Consider the following 15,000-nt stretch of genomic DNA (forward strand, 5'->3'; position numbering starts at 1 on the left):
TAGCTGTGCCTAACTGCATAGTCATTTAGCCATATGGTAATTTACTTTGTTGAGTTAAGTGACCGGTCAATTTAGTGACTCGGTGGTCAGTTTTATTCTATCAAACTGTGTGGAGATTAGATTAGATGCGCCTGCCAGATATTGAAATCCATTTACCATCGATCGCCTAGCTTTTTGATCAGGCACACCCACATGAGGTTAAGGTTAAGGCCTGCCCTTGAAGGCGCTAAGGTCTGTGCGCATATCATGAAATTACCAAATGAATCTACTCTAGTAATCAAAATAGCTTAATGTGATGCCCTTCTTTGTTGAGTAGAAGGGCCGGGGTTTCAAGCCAGGTCTACCAGGTCATTCTCAGGAGCACTAATTACTAATTACTGACCCTTGGGTCTACCAGGTCAACTAATTACTGACCCTTGTTACTGACCCATGTTCTGTTATATGTTTATGCCTTGCCCCCCCCCCCCCAATCCCTGTGTTTAGGTGAGCTGTCCCCCTGTAGGGTCATGAATGGGGGGTGTCACGACCTCTGCCTTTTGACCCCGCACGGCACGGTGAACTGCAGCTGTAGAGGTGAACGCGTGCTGCTGGATGATAACCGATGTGTATGTAAGTCCTGTGTCGGCTCTGTTACCTCTCAACATCACGCTAGGCTCTCAATACCTTTAAGGTTGTGCTAGTGGTAGCATTCTCCTCACTGCACTTCATCTGGGAAAGACTACGGAAGGGAATGAACCTGAAATAGCCCCCTGTCTTTTCGAGTGAGGGCCAAATCATATATTTTTTTTACCCAAGCAAAACTCTGACTGCTCAATTCTCTTCCATCCTGTTTTTTTCAGTGCTGTATTTCAGCAGGTGAGAAGCCTGCTTATGGCAAATGAATCTGTCAGGGTTGCATCTGCAGTAAATTGAGCTGTAGTGTTTGTCATGAGGATGCATGAGGAGAGAGAGGTTGGGCTGGAGGATATGATCAGCTGAGACAGACCCAGAGGCCCAAAGCAGAGCGGAGCGGAAAGTTACGGAATAACGCTTTCAAATCTCATTTTTCCCCTTCTTTTTCTTTTTCATCTTCCTTTTTTTCTGTTTTTTTTTTTTCTTTCACATCCATGCAGCCAGAAACTCATCTTGCAACATCCACAGTGAGTTTGAGTGCGGAAATGGAGAGTGTATTGACTACCAGCTGACGTGTGATGGGATTGCACACTGCAAAGACAAGTCAGATGAGAAAATGCAATACTGTGGTAAGAGAATAGTTTTCACACACACACACACATATACACACACACACATCCACACACACACACACACACAAACACACACACAAACACACACACTTACACACATATACACACTGCTCATCTGCTCATCTCGCTGGTGACCCTGAAGTGTACATCTAATAACATTAGCCCTGACGTCCTCAGCCCGCAGATCAATAAACGGAGGTGAAATAAATGTGTTCATTCTGAGGTGCAGGGATCATACTAATGGAGCTCCGTGCCTCAGCTGACCCAGCACATTGGATCTGTACATTTAGATCTTTTTTTTTTTTTCCCCCCTTCCTTTATCTTTCTCCCTTTCTCATCCGCAGAAAACCGAAGGTGCAGACAGGGCTTCAGGCCCTGCTACAACCAGCGCTGCGTGGCCAACAGCCTCTTCTGTGACGGAGTTGACCACTGTGGGGATAACTCGGACGAGGTCTTCTGTAACAGTGAGTGTGCTGTGTGTGTGTGTGTGTGTGTTCTGTAACAGTGAGTGTGCTGTGTGTGTGTGTGTGTGTTCTGTAACAGTGAGTGTGCTGTGTGTGTGTGTGTTCTGTAACAGTGAGTGTGCTGTGTGTGTGTGTGTGTGTGTGTGTGTGTTCTGTAACAGTGAGTGTGCTGTGTGTGTGTGTGTGTGTGTGTGTTCTGTAACAGTGAGTGTGCTGTGTGTGTGTGTGTGTGTGTGTGTTCTGTAACAGTGAGTGTGCTGTGTGTGTGTGTGTGTGTTCTGTAACAGTGAGTGTGCTGTGTGTGTGTGTGTGTGTGTGTTCTGTAACAGTGAGTGTGCTGTGTGTGTGTGTGTGTGTGTGTGTTCTGTAACAGTGAGTGTGCTGTGTGTGTGTGTGTGTGTGTTCTGTAACAGTGAGTGTGCTGTGTGTGTGTGTGTGTGTGTTCTGTAACAGTGAGTGTGCTGTGTGTGTGTGTGTGTGTGTGTGTGTGTTCTGTAACAGTGAGTGTGCTGTGTGTGTGTGTGTGTGTTCTGTAACAGTGAGTGTGCTGTGTGTGTGTGTGTGTGTGTGTTCTGTAACAGTGAGTGTGCTGTGTGTGTGTGTGTGTGTTCTGTAACAGTGAGTGTGCTGTGTGTGTGTGTGTGTGTGTTCTGTAACAGTGAGTGTGCTGTGTGTGTGTGTGTTCTGTGACAGTGAGTGTGCCGAGGGCCCAGATCAGGGTTTCCCTTTGTCAGTACAGAGGCTTCATTCAGTCACGCGTCAGACATGCTGGGCTTAAGGGGAACGCAACAGTCAGAGGAAGAATGTGTGTCGAGTGTCCGGACACCCCTGACTATATCTATGGGATGCATTTACATGTTTACATCTTGAAGATTGATGATTGATACTGGAGGGGAACTAATATTTTAGAGAATCAAATTCGAAATTGAATAAGGAGTCGACTGGCTAAATGTAACACTAGCTGTGGATTAAAATACAACATCTGTAGCTAGCCAGTACATAACAGCTAATTCTGGAACAGATGTTACACTGATCAGGGCCTCATCTGATCCAGAATCAGTTATTGTGTGTGTGTGTGTGTGTGTGTGTGTGTGTGTGTGTGTGCGTGTGTGTGTGTCAGGGGAGGGGGTGCAACCACAAAAGCTTCCGACTACGGAGTCACATGGCTCCAGTCCCAGGAAGTGAAGGGAAACAGCAATTAACAACACTACCATCTGTCCCTCCGTAGCAATCAGCTTTTTTCTACGCATTGTTGATTCAGTCTGTTTTTCTGTTTTTTTTTTTTTTTTTTTTTTCTGGGCTCGGGAAGAAAAGAATAAAGTGCCTTGTTGTTTTTCTGGCTCCCACTCGTCTTCTCCCCTTTGCAGATTCAACATGCGCCTCCTCGGAATCCCGCTGTCAGGACGGCGCTTGCGTCCCACGCTCGGCCTGGTGCAATCAGATTATCGACTGCGGCGACGCCTCTGATGAAAAGAGCTGCGGTAAGATAAACCCCTGCGGTTCGCTACGGTGCGGCAGTGGTGGCGGCGGCGCTATCTGGCCACCCCTCAGCGTGTCGTATTGTCTCCCCTCCCCCGAACCCCCCCCCCCCCCCCCCCCCCCCCCGCTCTCCAGTGTGATCCGTAATGTCTTGGGCGCCGCTGTGTTCACAGATAACATGAGCTGCGCAGATTACTACCAGCTGGGCGCGAAGGAGACGCCGTTCCTCAGCTGCAACTCCACCTCCCTGTGCATCCACCCGTCCTGGGTCTGCGACGGAGCCAACGATTGTGGGGATTACGCCGATGAAACCCGTTGCCAGGGTGACTCCCCTCATCATCTTCACACCCTCTGTCACTTCTATTTTCTGCTTTGTTTTTCTATTGTTTCGGGGTTTTTTTTTTGTGGCATTTGTTTTTGTTTTCCAAGCACAATGATGTTGCATTGAGAGTGGAAGAACAGCCCAGGGATGAAGCTTTGAATTACGAGCCGATTCTGTGCTGTTTGTAGCCAGCCATGCATGGAAGGCCGAGGTCTTAGAAGATCTCAGGGTTCAAATTCATCCAGATTATTGGGCTTTCAAACGGGCCAAGTAGCATGAACTCTAGAGAGTGTGTGTGAGAGTGTGTGGGAGTCCTCACTAAGTACAGGAATCACGGCACTATTCTGAGTAGCATGAACTCTACATAGTGTGTGTGAGAGTGTGTGTGAGAGTGTGTGGGAGTCCTCACTAAGTACAGGAATCACGGCACTATTCTGAGTAGCATGAACTCTACATAGTGTGTGTGAGAGTGTGTGTGAGAGTGTGTGGGAGTCCTCACTAAGTACAGGAATCACGGCACTATTCTGAGTAGCATGAACTCTACATAGTGTGTGTGAGAGTGTGTGGGAGTCCTCACTAAGTACAGGAATCACGCTACTATCCTGCAATTACTTTTGGACCCAGCTGCACATTTAGCTCTGTGATCAGCTGTTGCGTTCGGGTGGATTTTGATCCCAGTTTTCAGGAAGCCTAAAGAGAAGAGAAAGTAAGAGGGAAATTAAGAAGAAAAACGTCATACATGTCATAACAATCAGATGCTTTTCCTAAGTTGGTTTGGAAAGTTGCTTTTGTTTCATCACATGCCACCGTGTATTTATCTTACCTCAAAGCTTGTGCCATCTTGGTAATTTGGTCCTAACAGCTAAATCTTGTCCCAGACTTTGATGTGTTGGAATGAATTGGTAATTTGGTCTTAACAGCTAAAGCTTTTATTTTTTTTAATTGTGTGATCAATCCTGGTGCTGCTGGTGTAGATCCCTATAGATGTGCTTTGATCATGTGATTTGATCATGTGCTTTGATCATGTGATTTGTTAGTGCATTCCACTTTCAACTTGTCTCTTCAGCGCTCACGTCTACACTACAACTTTTGAAATGATTCATTCAGCACTTTGCTCAATCAATCTCTGCCTCCAACTTGGCCAGAGATTTGTCACTGCGGAGCGTTCCCATTGATCAGAGCTAATTAATAATCCAGTGATTGATCCCTTCAGTCAACCTCCTGTTCTTTCCCTCTCTGATCCCGCAGCGTCTGTTGGACACACGTGTGAGGACGGACACTTTGCGTGTCCCAGCGGAAACTGCATCTCCAGCGTGTGGCTGTGCGACGGACAGAAAGACTGCGAGGACGGAGCCGATGAGTTTCAGTGCGGTAAGACCCGAACCCCACTCGACCAAACCGGGCCCACTCCACTTCCAGGTTCCACATTGCCCAGAACCCAGGATAGAACACACAAGCTTACAGAATGACCCATCTTATCTTCATAAGTCCAGCTGATACTGGAAGAAAAGGAACGCCTCTGAAAAAGTCCATGTTTAAAAAAACGTTTCGGTTTTCTCTACTTCACTTTTTTGTTAGAGAAGAAACATTAAACCCATTTTTTTTTTTCTGTCAGCTAGAGATGTCATGTCTTTGCAAGATGAAGTGTGAACTGAAACTTTTTAAATCCGTTCATTTTGCAATAAGACGCAGGCGGAAAGCTAAAAACGACAGAATAATTATGGAATATGCTGACCTGTGATGTGGTTGTCATGGTAAAGCATGGGTTATTGTGCCTCCGAATGAATAGATGATAGCGCCGCCGCAGATGACTGCCACGCCGGTTGAAGCTGTCGCTCGCTCACATGAATAATTCAAGTCTGATTTCGCGAAACAGAGCCTTGTTAATCACAGAATGTGACACTTGAAAATCCATTTTCCCCTATAACTCTGGCTTTGTTAATCATCTAATATTAATAACGACACCGGGGGCACTGTCCACTCTCTGCACTCAGTATTGGAAATGGCAAGCCGCGGTGTCCTGCAGGTCCTCATTAAAAATGGCCACGGGCTGATTTCATTCAGGCCCACAAATTCTCGTCTCTCTGTTTGCTTTCATTTTAAAGAACACATTCTGAAGCGATGCGAAATGGGAGACGTTCATTAAAAATGCACGAAGGATGAAAATCCACAAAGTCCATCTGTCTGCTTTTGGTGACAGCTACATGCAATAAAATGTCACTCAGTGATTGAAGACGGTGATTGGCCTTGTTGATTAACACGGTTAGTGCTTAATAACTAAGTGTACGATTTTAGGGGCGTACCTGATGAGCGGAGGCAAGGTAGAATAGAGTTTCAGGAGGCCTTGAAACTGGAGGTCGAAAAGCGGGAGTGAAGGAAACAGTCAACATGTCAAAAGAAAATGTACTAACTATCCCAAATGCGAAGCATGCCGTAATTTCCCGACCATTAACTGCGGTTTATACATTGATTCTGTAAAACTTGCGCAGCCCTGCAGTCAATAAATCAGTCTTCCATAACGATAAAGTAATGGGTGTCGTAAAGCATTTAGCATACAGTAAATCTAAAACATGGAGGAGGAGCCTCCCACATCATCTGCGCTCCAGGAGAGGAGAGAGGGGTCAAATCCAGGCGCTATTACTGTAAGTTCCAACCGGATATAGAAGATCTTCTGCCATGTTTCCAATTCTCTACCCTCCATTTATACGTGAGTTATACTCTATAGTGTTCATTGTGAGGTTGGTTATAGTGTTCAGTGTGAGGTGAGTTATACTGTATAGAGCTCAGTGCGATGTTAGTTTTACCACGTTCAGTGTAAACTGTGGTGGAGTTCTGTGGAATTGCACTATTGAAGACTCTAGTAGCACTGGCATGGAGCCTGTTTAACATAAAGGCTTTTAGGTTTACCAGCAGGAGACCGCTGGCTTTTTCTGTTACCCTCCGAGGCCTTCTGAGTCAGCGCTGTCAGATGCTTGTAATGGGGCATCTGTGGGCTCACCATGGGTTTGTTCCGCTCCTGGTGTCTCCTGCCCACTCTGCCTTTATCCAGAGCTTTCTAGAAAGTTCCACAGCAGAGAGAACAGAGAGCAGAGAGTGACCTGTGGGTGGAGGCGCTCATGAAAGGTCTGATGGAAGTCGTAGTGCTGATGGCGCCATATTTGCAGTCCGTATCCTCCCGCTGTGTCCGATCATTTGTTTTCGCTCTGGTCAGACCCCGAGAGGGAATTGCCTCGATCTCCTCTTCAAAGTCGACGTCCGTACGGCTTCACAGAGGACGCGTGTGTGTGGGGGGTGTTGGCAGCTGCCTGAGCGGGGGGACGTGGCACAAAAGGGGGTTCAGGGGCTCAGTGAATATCGCTGTGTGTGTGTGTGTGTGTGTGTGTCTGTGTGTGTGTGTGTGTGTGTGTGTGTGTGCTTTTGTTTTGATGTTTCTATTGCACAAAATCAGAGTTTGTCCTTTCACCTAAGAATTCTGCACGCAAAGGAAAAAAAGCTTTAATAATAAGGTTGATGCTGTTGTTTGTTCGTGTGACCTTGAGGTGGCCAGTTGTTTGGCTTTTGTTGTTTTGGATTTATTGTTTTTTCATAGTTTGTTTTATTTTTATTTCCCCCGTCACTTTTCTCTCCTTTTCATCTGTGGCTCGGACCATGTCCTTCATCCTCGGTTTGTTGTTTTATTCGCCCGGGATGATTCCTGGCCGACGTCCGTGAAACGTTATTTTTGGTATCGGACCACTTTCTTGGCTTGGCCTTGGCCCACGGGGGAATGAAAATGGCCGCCGACGCCCCGTAAGGGGAGAAGAGGCACAAAGAGCTATGTCACCACACAACGGCGAGCGCGAACAGAAACACAAACGACTGAAGCCGAACCCCGAAAGCAAATCACCCGACACCCAACCTGCAGGAACAGCTTAGCGCAGCACTCTCAGACTCCAAATGGCATTTGCTGTATTTGTTGTGCTGCTCTATATCTGTAACGCAGAAGAATTATTACCCCAAAAAGTGTGACCCGAAACAGATCTGTCTCTGTCACACACATTTCTCAGCTAAAGAGGAGAACTACACAAAACTCCACTCCCTTGTCACTTTTGCAGTGGCGGGGCTGTCATGATGGGCTGCTTTACGTGCTGAATGCAGAACCCCAGGTTGAGTTCTCAGCCTCTGCGCTCGCTCGCTGACCATTAAAATAACTTTGATTCTCTTCCCTTGGCAGCTCTGCAGTGGATAATGCCGCTGCCATAAACTATCGAGGGAGTGTTTCATAATGTTTCAGTGCAGCATGAATCTCTTTTCTCTTTTCTATCAGAGGCTTATTGTCATGTTAAACCTCCCTCTTTCTCTCTGTTCCTCTCTCTCTCTCTCTCTCTTTCTCTCTCTCTCCCCTTCTCTCTCCCTCCCTCTCTCTCTGTCTCTCTCCCTCCCTCTCTCTCTCTTTCTCTTCATCTCCCACAGACTCCTCGTGTCTGTGGAACCAGTTCGCCTGCTCCAAACACAAGTGCATTGCCAAGCAGTGGCTTTGCGATGGCGAGGACGACTGCGGAGACGGCTTGGACGAGAGCGAAGGGATTTGTGGTAAATCAGTGTGAATTTGCATGCGGTGCAGAGGATTATTCACACCTGACTGGCCTAAACTGACAACACGTACAAATCTGAGCCAGCGACTGTCGATGTCAAGAGATGTTGTTGGCTCAGCAATAATAAGCATGTATCTATGTATGTCTGTAAATATTTAAATATTTATATGTATTTTATTCATATGTTTTGGTTTATTTATCTATGTATTCTCTGAGGGATCCTGAGCCCTGCACAAACACAGACAAACATTTTAGTCATTGATTTCCTTCCCTGCAGTAAAGGTCAAACTGGAGCGCATGATTAGGTCGGGTCTCCCACAGGAAGTCAATAGAGGCCCTTTGAGTTGGTCTGCTGACCTACCTCACACCATCCACTTCCTCTCTTCCTTTATTCTCTCCATCCCCCTCTCTCCACCTCACTGTCTCTGTCCTTCTCTGTCCTGTTCTCTCTATCCCTCTCTCCATCCCCCTCTCTTCACCCTTTTCTCTCTATCCCTCTCTCCACCCCCCTCTCGCCACCCTCTTCTCTTTATCTTTCTCTCTGCCCTTCTCTCTATCCTCTTCTCTCTATCCCTCTCTCCACCCTCTTGTATCTATCCTTCTCTCCATCCTCCTCTCTCCACCCTCTTCTATCTATCCTTCTGTCCATCCCCCTCTCTCCACCCTCTTTTCTCTATTCTTCTCTCTGTCCTTCTCTTCATCCTTCTCTCTATCCTCTTCTCTATATCCCTCTGTCCATCCCCCCTCTCCACACCCTCTTCTCTTCATCCTTCTCTCTATCCCTTTCTCCATCCCCCTCTCTTCACCCTCTTCTCTCTACCCCTCTCTCCATCCCCCTCCCCCCTCCACCCCCTCTTCTCTTCATCCTTCTCTCTGTCCTTCTCTCAGGATCGGTGACGTGTGGAGCTGGTCTGTTCAGCTGCCCCGGCTCCTATGCGTGCGTGCCCAGGCGCTGGCTCTGTGACGGGGAGAGGGATTGTCCCGACGGCAGTGACGAGCTGGCTGCAGCTGGCTGCGGTAAGGGAGCTCTGCCGGGGCTCTGTGCAGAGAGCTCCATTTCTTAAACGGATCTGCAGGAGCGCAACTAGATCAGGGCCAAATCTGCCCTAGACTGACCTCCTGTCAGTGCTGCTCCTCCTGTCAGTGATGCTCCTCCTGTCAGTGCTGCTCCTGTCAGTGCTGCTCCTCCTGTCAGTGATGCTCCTGTCAGTGCTGCTCCTCTTGTCAGTGCTGCTCCTCCTGTCAGTGTTGCTCCTAGATTGAGTCAGTTAGTCTCTTGAGTCCAGCATACCCAACTAGTGAGCAGCAAAAGCAGATCTTAAACAGATCACCAGGGCCAGATTGGTACCAGGGCCAGATCATTACCAGGGCCAGATCGGTACCAGGGCCAGATCGGTACCAGGGCCAGATCGGTACCAGGGCCAGATCACTACCAGAAAGGCAGTTCTGTCAGTGTTGCTACTAGCTGTAGTTGTCTCCCCAGTCATTGGAGCTGTAGCGCTCTTCTCCCTGTCTCCTCCTGGCTCCCGTATTCTCCTGAGGTCTGGCCGGTCTGTCCCTGAGCTTCACATTCATGGATATTCAACGGCTACCTGAGGGTTGTGTGATAATCCACAGTCTGTGTAATATTGTACACTTGTGTCCTTGATGTTGATATCAGTCAGTCAGACATTTACATGCTTTTTTTTGACATAATGAATACTTTATCTGTCTCACCTTCTCTTTCTCTCTCTTTCTCTCTCTATCTCTCTCTCTCTATCCCTCCCTCTCTCTCTGTCGCTCTCTCTCCCTCCCTCCCTCCCTCCCTCTCTCTCTCTCTCTCTCTCTCTCTCCTCATTCAGCTCCGAACACCACATGTGGAGAAGGGACATTCCGCTGTCACAATCAGAAGTGCATCCCCAGACAGTACGTCTGCGACCATGACGACGACTGCGGCGACGGCTCTGATGAACACCCGCAATGTGGCAAGTACTCCTCTCTCCTGTCGGCGGCCCGTAACAGGCGCTGATAACAGCTCGGCGCCACGATAACGGCACTGACACACATTTTCCACAGTTTAAGGCGATTGCTTCCCTCATCCCTCACGCTTGACAGCTCAGATGAATGCGTTCCGTTCCTCCGAGCGCTAAGGTGATGGGACTGTAATCTGCTGGCTCTACATCAAGCTGTCATCCTCCTGTACAGTATGCCAGTGTGCCAGCATGCCAGCGGGCTTTTTACGCACACAGACGCTGCAGTAATTAAAGCGCAGTCGTAGATTACTCTGATGGTTTGTGAAGAATGACAATGCAGAGAAGGGTCTGTGTAAAGTGAGAAGTCTAGTAAGTGTGGCTTGTGTGCTCAGGTTTGCTCATGTGATTTTTCTCTCCTCTGGTTCGTTTTCTTCCCCTCGAATGTCTCCTCTGTCCTCATTCTGCCTCCTCCTCAACCTCTACCCCCCCCCCCCCCTCCTTCCCCCTCTCCTCCCCCCTCTCCTTCTTCCCCCTCTCCCCCTCTCCCCTCTCCTTCCCCCTCTCCTTCTCTCCCCTCTCCTTCTCTCCCTCTTCCTCTCCTTCTGTCCTTCTCTCCCCTCGTCTTGTCTTCTGTTCCACCTTCACGTGTGTGTGTGTGTGTGTGTGTGTGTGTGTGTAGAGTATCGCTCCTGTGGCCTGGGCGAGTTCCGCTGCGCCGACGGCCGATGTTTGTTCAGCACCCAGTGGGAGTGTGACGGCGCCTCTGACTGCCCCGACCACTCCGACGAGCTGCCATACAACCCCAAGTGCTCCGCCGCAGGCAAGCCCAGAGCCCCAGCCCGCGCTCGCTCACACACTCAGCTCCATTACACACTCCTGTGCGTGTGTGGGAGTGTGTGTGTGTGTGTGTGTGTGTGTGCATGCGTTCATGTGTACGCAGATGTGTGTGAGTGCGTGTTTGTCAGTTTGTGTGTGTTTGTGTGTGTGTGTGTGTGTATGTGTGTGTGTGTGTGTGTGTAGGTGTGTGTGTGTGTGTGTGTGTAGGTGTGTGGGTGTGTGTGTAGGTGTGTGTGTGTGTGTGTGTGTGTAGAGTGTCGTTCCTGTGGACTGCCCAAAGCCCCATCCCCCCTCCCTCCCTGTGACCCTGTACACCCTCAGCTGATTGATGTGTCCCTGCTCTGCCTGCCAGATGGGCTCAGGGAGAGACACCTGTACCAGTGCGCCTGTCTAACTCTGCCCCTGTCAGGGCCACTGTGTGTGCGTGTGTGTGTGTGCGTGTGTGTGTGTGTGTGTGTGCGTGTGTGTGTGTGTGTGTGTGTGTGTGTGTGTGTATGCGTGTGCGCGCGCCTGTGTGTGTGTGTTTCTGTGTCATTGCAGCCATTACACTGCCCTGATTTTTCCTCACTAACTCTCTCTCTCTCTCACACACACACACACACACACAGATATCTCATATTCATATAGCAGATGGATTAAACGTTATCGTATGCATATTAAAAGTTAGCAGTTGATCTACAGGAACACTGCCAAACAGACAGACAGACAGACAGACAGACAGACAGACACACACACACACACACACACACACACACACACACACACACACACACACACACACACACACAGATATCTCATTCATATAGCAGATGGATTAAACGTTACCGCATGCATATTAAAAGTTAGCAGTTGATCTACAGGAACACTGCCAAACAGACAGACAGACAGACACACACACACACACACACACACACACACACACACACACACACACACACAAACTCTTTGGGATGCTTAGCGCTCTCTTCTCAGTTAAACAGACGCTACCTGTTATCTGGAACATTCTTGGCCAGGTTGAGAGATAGAATGTGAGTAAAACATAGTGGGGATGGGTAATGAAGAGGGGAAAAAGACAGAAAGAGAGAGAGAGAGAGAGAGAGAGAGAGAGAGAGAGAGAGAGAGAGACAGAGAGAGACAGAGAGAGAGAGAGAGAGAGAGAGAGAGTAATGAGACAGATCGCCCTTGTTTGAAAAGGACTGGTGGAAATGGCAGCACATGCTCACTGCGCGAGGGGTAAAGGCATCATCTAAGGCACTCAGTGAACCGAGCCCACCAGGCCCAAGTGCATTATTGAAAGGTTTGGTGAGAGCCGACCAGTTTCAATTACATTCGCTGACACACGTTCATTCTGGAGAATTTGTTCAGGCCTAGAATGTAACGTGTCCAAACATCTGTGATACATATTTAAACATACATATTTCATTCAATAACCTACGTTTGTAAAAAGGGGCGACAGTGGTACAGTAGGTAGAGAAGTCGTTTAGTAATCAGAAGGTTGCTAGTTCGATTCCCTGTCGAAGCGTCCTTGAGCAAGACACTGAACCCCTAATTGCTCCTGATGTGCAGTGTGCCATCAGTGTAAAATGTATATACATTGTAAGTCGCACATATGTAAGTCGCTTTGGATAAAAGCGTCTGCTAAATGACTAAATGTAAATGTAAAAATGTAAAAAAAATCACATCTTACATCTTTGCCGAAATTATACATTTTTCAGCAGACATTCTGGCACTGGCTGCAACAGCATATTAGGTTCATTGCAGGAAAATGGCATTCAACATTAATTAGATCAGAATTGTATCCTTTTCATGGCTTTTTTACTTAGAATTATTCTGGGAACAATTATATTTTTGAGGTTATTTGGTGTAGTCGATGCAACCAGAACCCCAGCAGAGTCGAATAGGTGAGTGAAGGACTGTTTAGCTGAGCACTGGATCAACAGGAGAGAGTGGACATATGAAAGCACTCTTTAGTGTAACACAAGGCTACTGGTGACTGGATCAACAGGAGAGAGTGGACATATGATTGCACTCTTTAGCACAAGGCTACTGAGCACTGGATCAACAGGAGAGAGTGGACATATGATTGCACTCTTTAGCACAAGGCTAGTGGGGACTGGATCAACAGGAAGTGGATATATGAATGCGCTTTAGTGTAACACAAGGCTACTGGTGACTGGATCAACAGGAAGTGGATATATGAATGCACTCTTTAGTGTAACAGAATGCTACTGAGCACTGGATCAACAGGAGAGAGTGGACATATGAAGGCACTCTTTAGTGTAACACAGGGCTACTGGTGACTGGATCAACAGGAAGTGGATATATGAATGCACTCTTTAGTGTAACACAAGGCTACTGATCACTGGATCAACAGGAAGTGGATATATGAATGCACTTTAGTGTAACACAAGGCTAGTAGTGACTGGATCAACAGGAAGTGGATATATGAATGCACTTTAGTGTAACACAAGGCTAGTAGTGACTGGATCAACAGGAGAGAGTGGATATATGAAGGCACTTTAGTGTAACACAGGGCTACTGAGCACTGGATCAACAGCAGAGAGTGGACATAGGAATGCACTCTTTAGTGTAACACAGGGCTACTGGTGACTGGATCAACAGGAAGTGGATATATGAATGCACTTTAGTGTAACACAAGGCTACTGAGCACTGGATCAACAGGAAGTGGATATATGAAAGCACTCTTTAGCACAAGGCTAGTGGTGACTGGATCAACAGGAGAGAGTGGATACATGAAGGCACTCTTTAGCGTAACACAGGGCTACTGAGCACTGGATCAACAGGAAGTGGATATATGAATGCACTTTAGTGTAACACAAGGCTACTGGTGACTGGATCAACAGGAAGTGGATATATGAATGCACTTTAGTGTAACACAGGGCTACTGAGCACTGGATCAACAGGAGAGAGTGGACATATGAAGGCACTCTTTAGTGTAACACAAGGCTAGTGGTGACTGGATCAACAGGAGAAAGTGGATATATGATTGCACTCTTTAGCACAAGGCTAGTGGTGACTGGATCAACAGGAAGTGGATATATGAATGCACTTTAGTGTAACACAAGGCTACTGGTGACTGGATCAACAGGAGAGAGTGGATATACTGTATGAAGGCACTCTTTAGTGTAACAGAATGCTACTGAGCACTGGATCAACAGGAGAGAGTGGATATATGATTGCACTCTTTAGCACAAGGCTACTGCTGACTGGATCAACAGGAATAAGTGGATATATGATTGCACTCTTTAGTGTAACACAGGGCTACTGAGCACTGGATCAACAGGAGAGAGTGGACATATGAAAGCACTCTTTAGCACAAGGCTAGTAGTGACTGGATCAACAGGAGAGAGTGGATACATGAAGGCACTCTTTAGTGTAACACAAGGCTACTGAGCACTGGATCAACAGGAAGTGGACATATGAAAGCACTCTTTAGTGTAACACAAGGCTACTGAGCACTGGATCAACAGGAGAGAGTGGACATATGAAAGCACTCTTTAGCACAAGGCTAGTAGTGACTGGATCAACAGGAGAGAGTGGATACATGAAGGCACTCTTTAGTGTAACACAAGGCTACTGGTGACTGGATCAACAGGAAGTGGACATATGAAAGCACTCTTTAGTGTAACACAAGGCTACTGGGGACTGGACGTGTAGGTAGCCTGACAATAAGGGAAAGAATCTGAAGGACCCACTTGAATGCAAGAAAATCGATCCTTTGTGTTAAGTGGTGTGGTGTGGTGTGGTGTGGTGTTTCTTCTTCTGCCTTAGTCGGATAAGACTGCAATATGTGAACAGATGTATTCACACATAGATGAATAGATATAGAAATGTCATATTGTGTTTTTTACAGAATGGGCGACATTTGTTTACTGCTGACTGAGCATTTAAGTCGAGACAGACAAAAAAAACAGACTATCGACTCCCAGACACTTGTCTTTTAAGGGATTTAACCTTTTAAAACAACATTTTATTCTTTTTTATTTGATTGTTTCCTGCATCCTTCTCTCCACCCCCCTCTGACGATCCCAGAGATAGATCAGTTGCACTAACCCCTAGCCCATAACACAGGTTTGCTCCTTCCTCCTCACTAATACAGACATACAG

General features: G+C 47.3%; 1 protein-coding gene across 1 annotated transcript in view; it reads left to right on the forward strand.

Moving 5' to 3' along the window:
* The window catches only part of lrp1ba (low density lipoprotein receptor-related protein 1Ba), a 199,114-nt gene that overhangs the window by 98,967 nt on the left and 85,147 nt on the right, over positions 1-15,000 (forward strand). The window contains 9 exon segments of the mRNA XM_042702858.1: positions 484-609; positions 1,113-1,241; positions 1,589-1,708; positions 3,076-3,189; positions 3,361-3,510; positions 4,758-4,880; positions 7,962-8,081; positions 8,972-9,100; positions 9,925-10,047. Coding sequence (XP_042558792.1) covers positions 484-609; positions 1,113-1,241; positions 1,589-1,708; positions 3,076-3,189; positions 3,361-3,510; positions 4,758-4,880; positions 7,962-8,081; positions 8,972-9,100; positions 9,925-10,047 — 1,134 coding nt within the window.

Source organism: Clupea harengus, chromosome 21, assembly GCF_900700415.2.
Source record: "Clupea harengus chromosome 21, Ch_v2.0.2, whole genome shotgun sequence".
Classification (NCBI taxonomy): Eukaryota; Metazoa; Chordata; class Actinopteri; order Clupeiformes; family Clupeidae; genus Clupea; species Clupea harengus.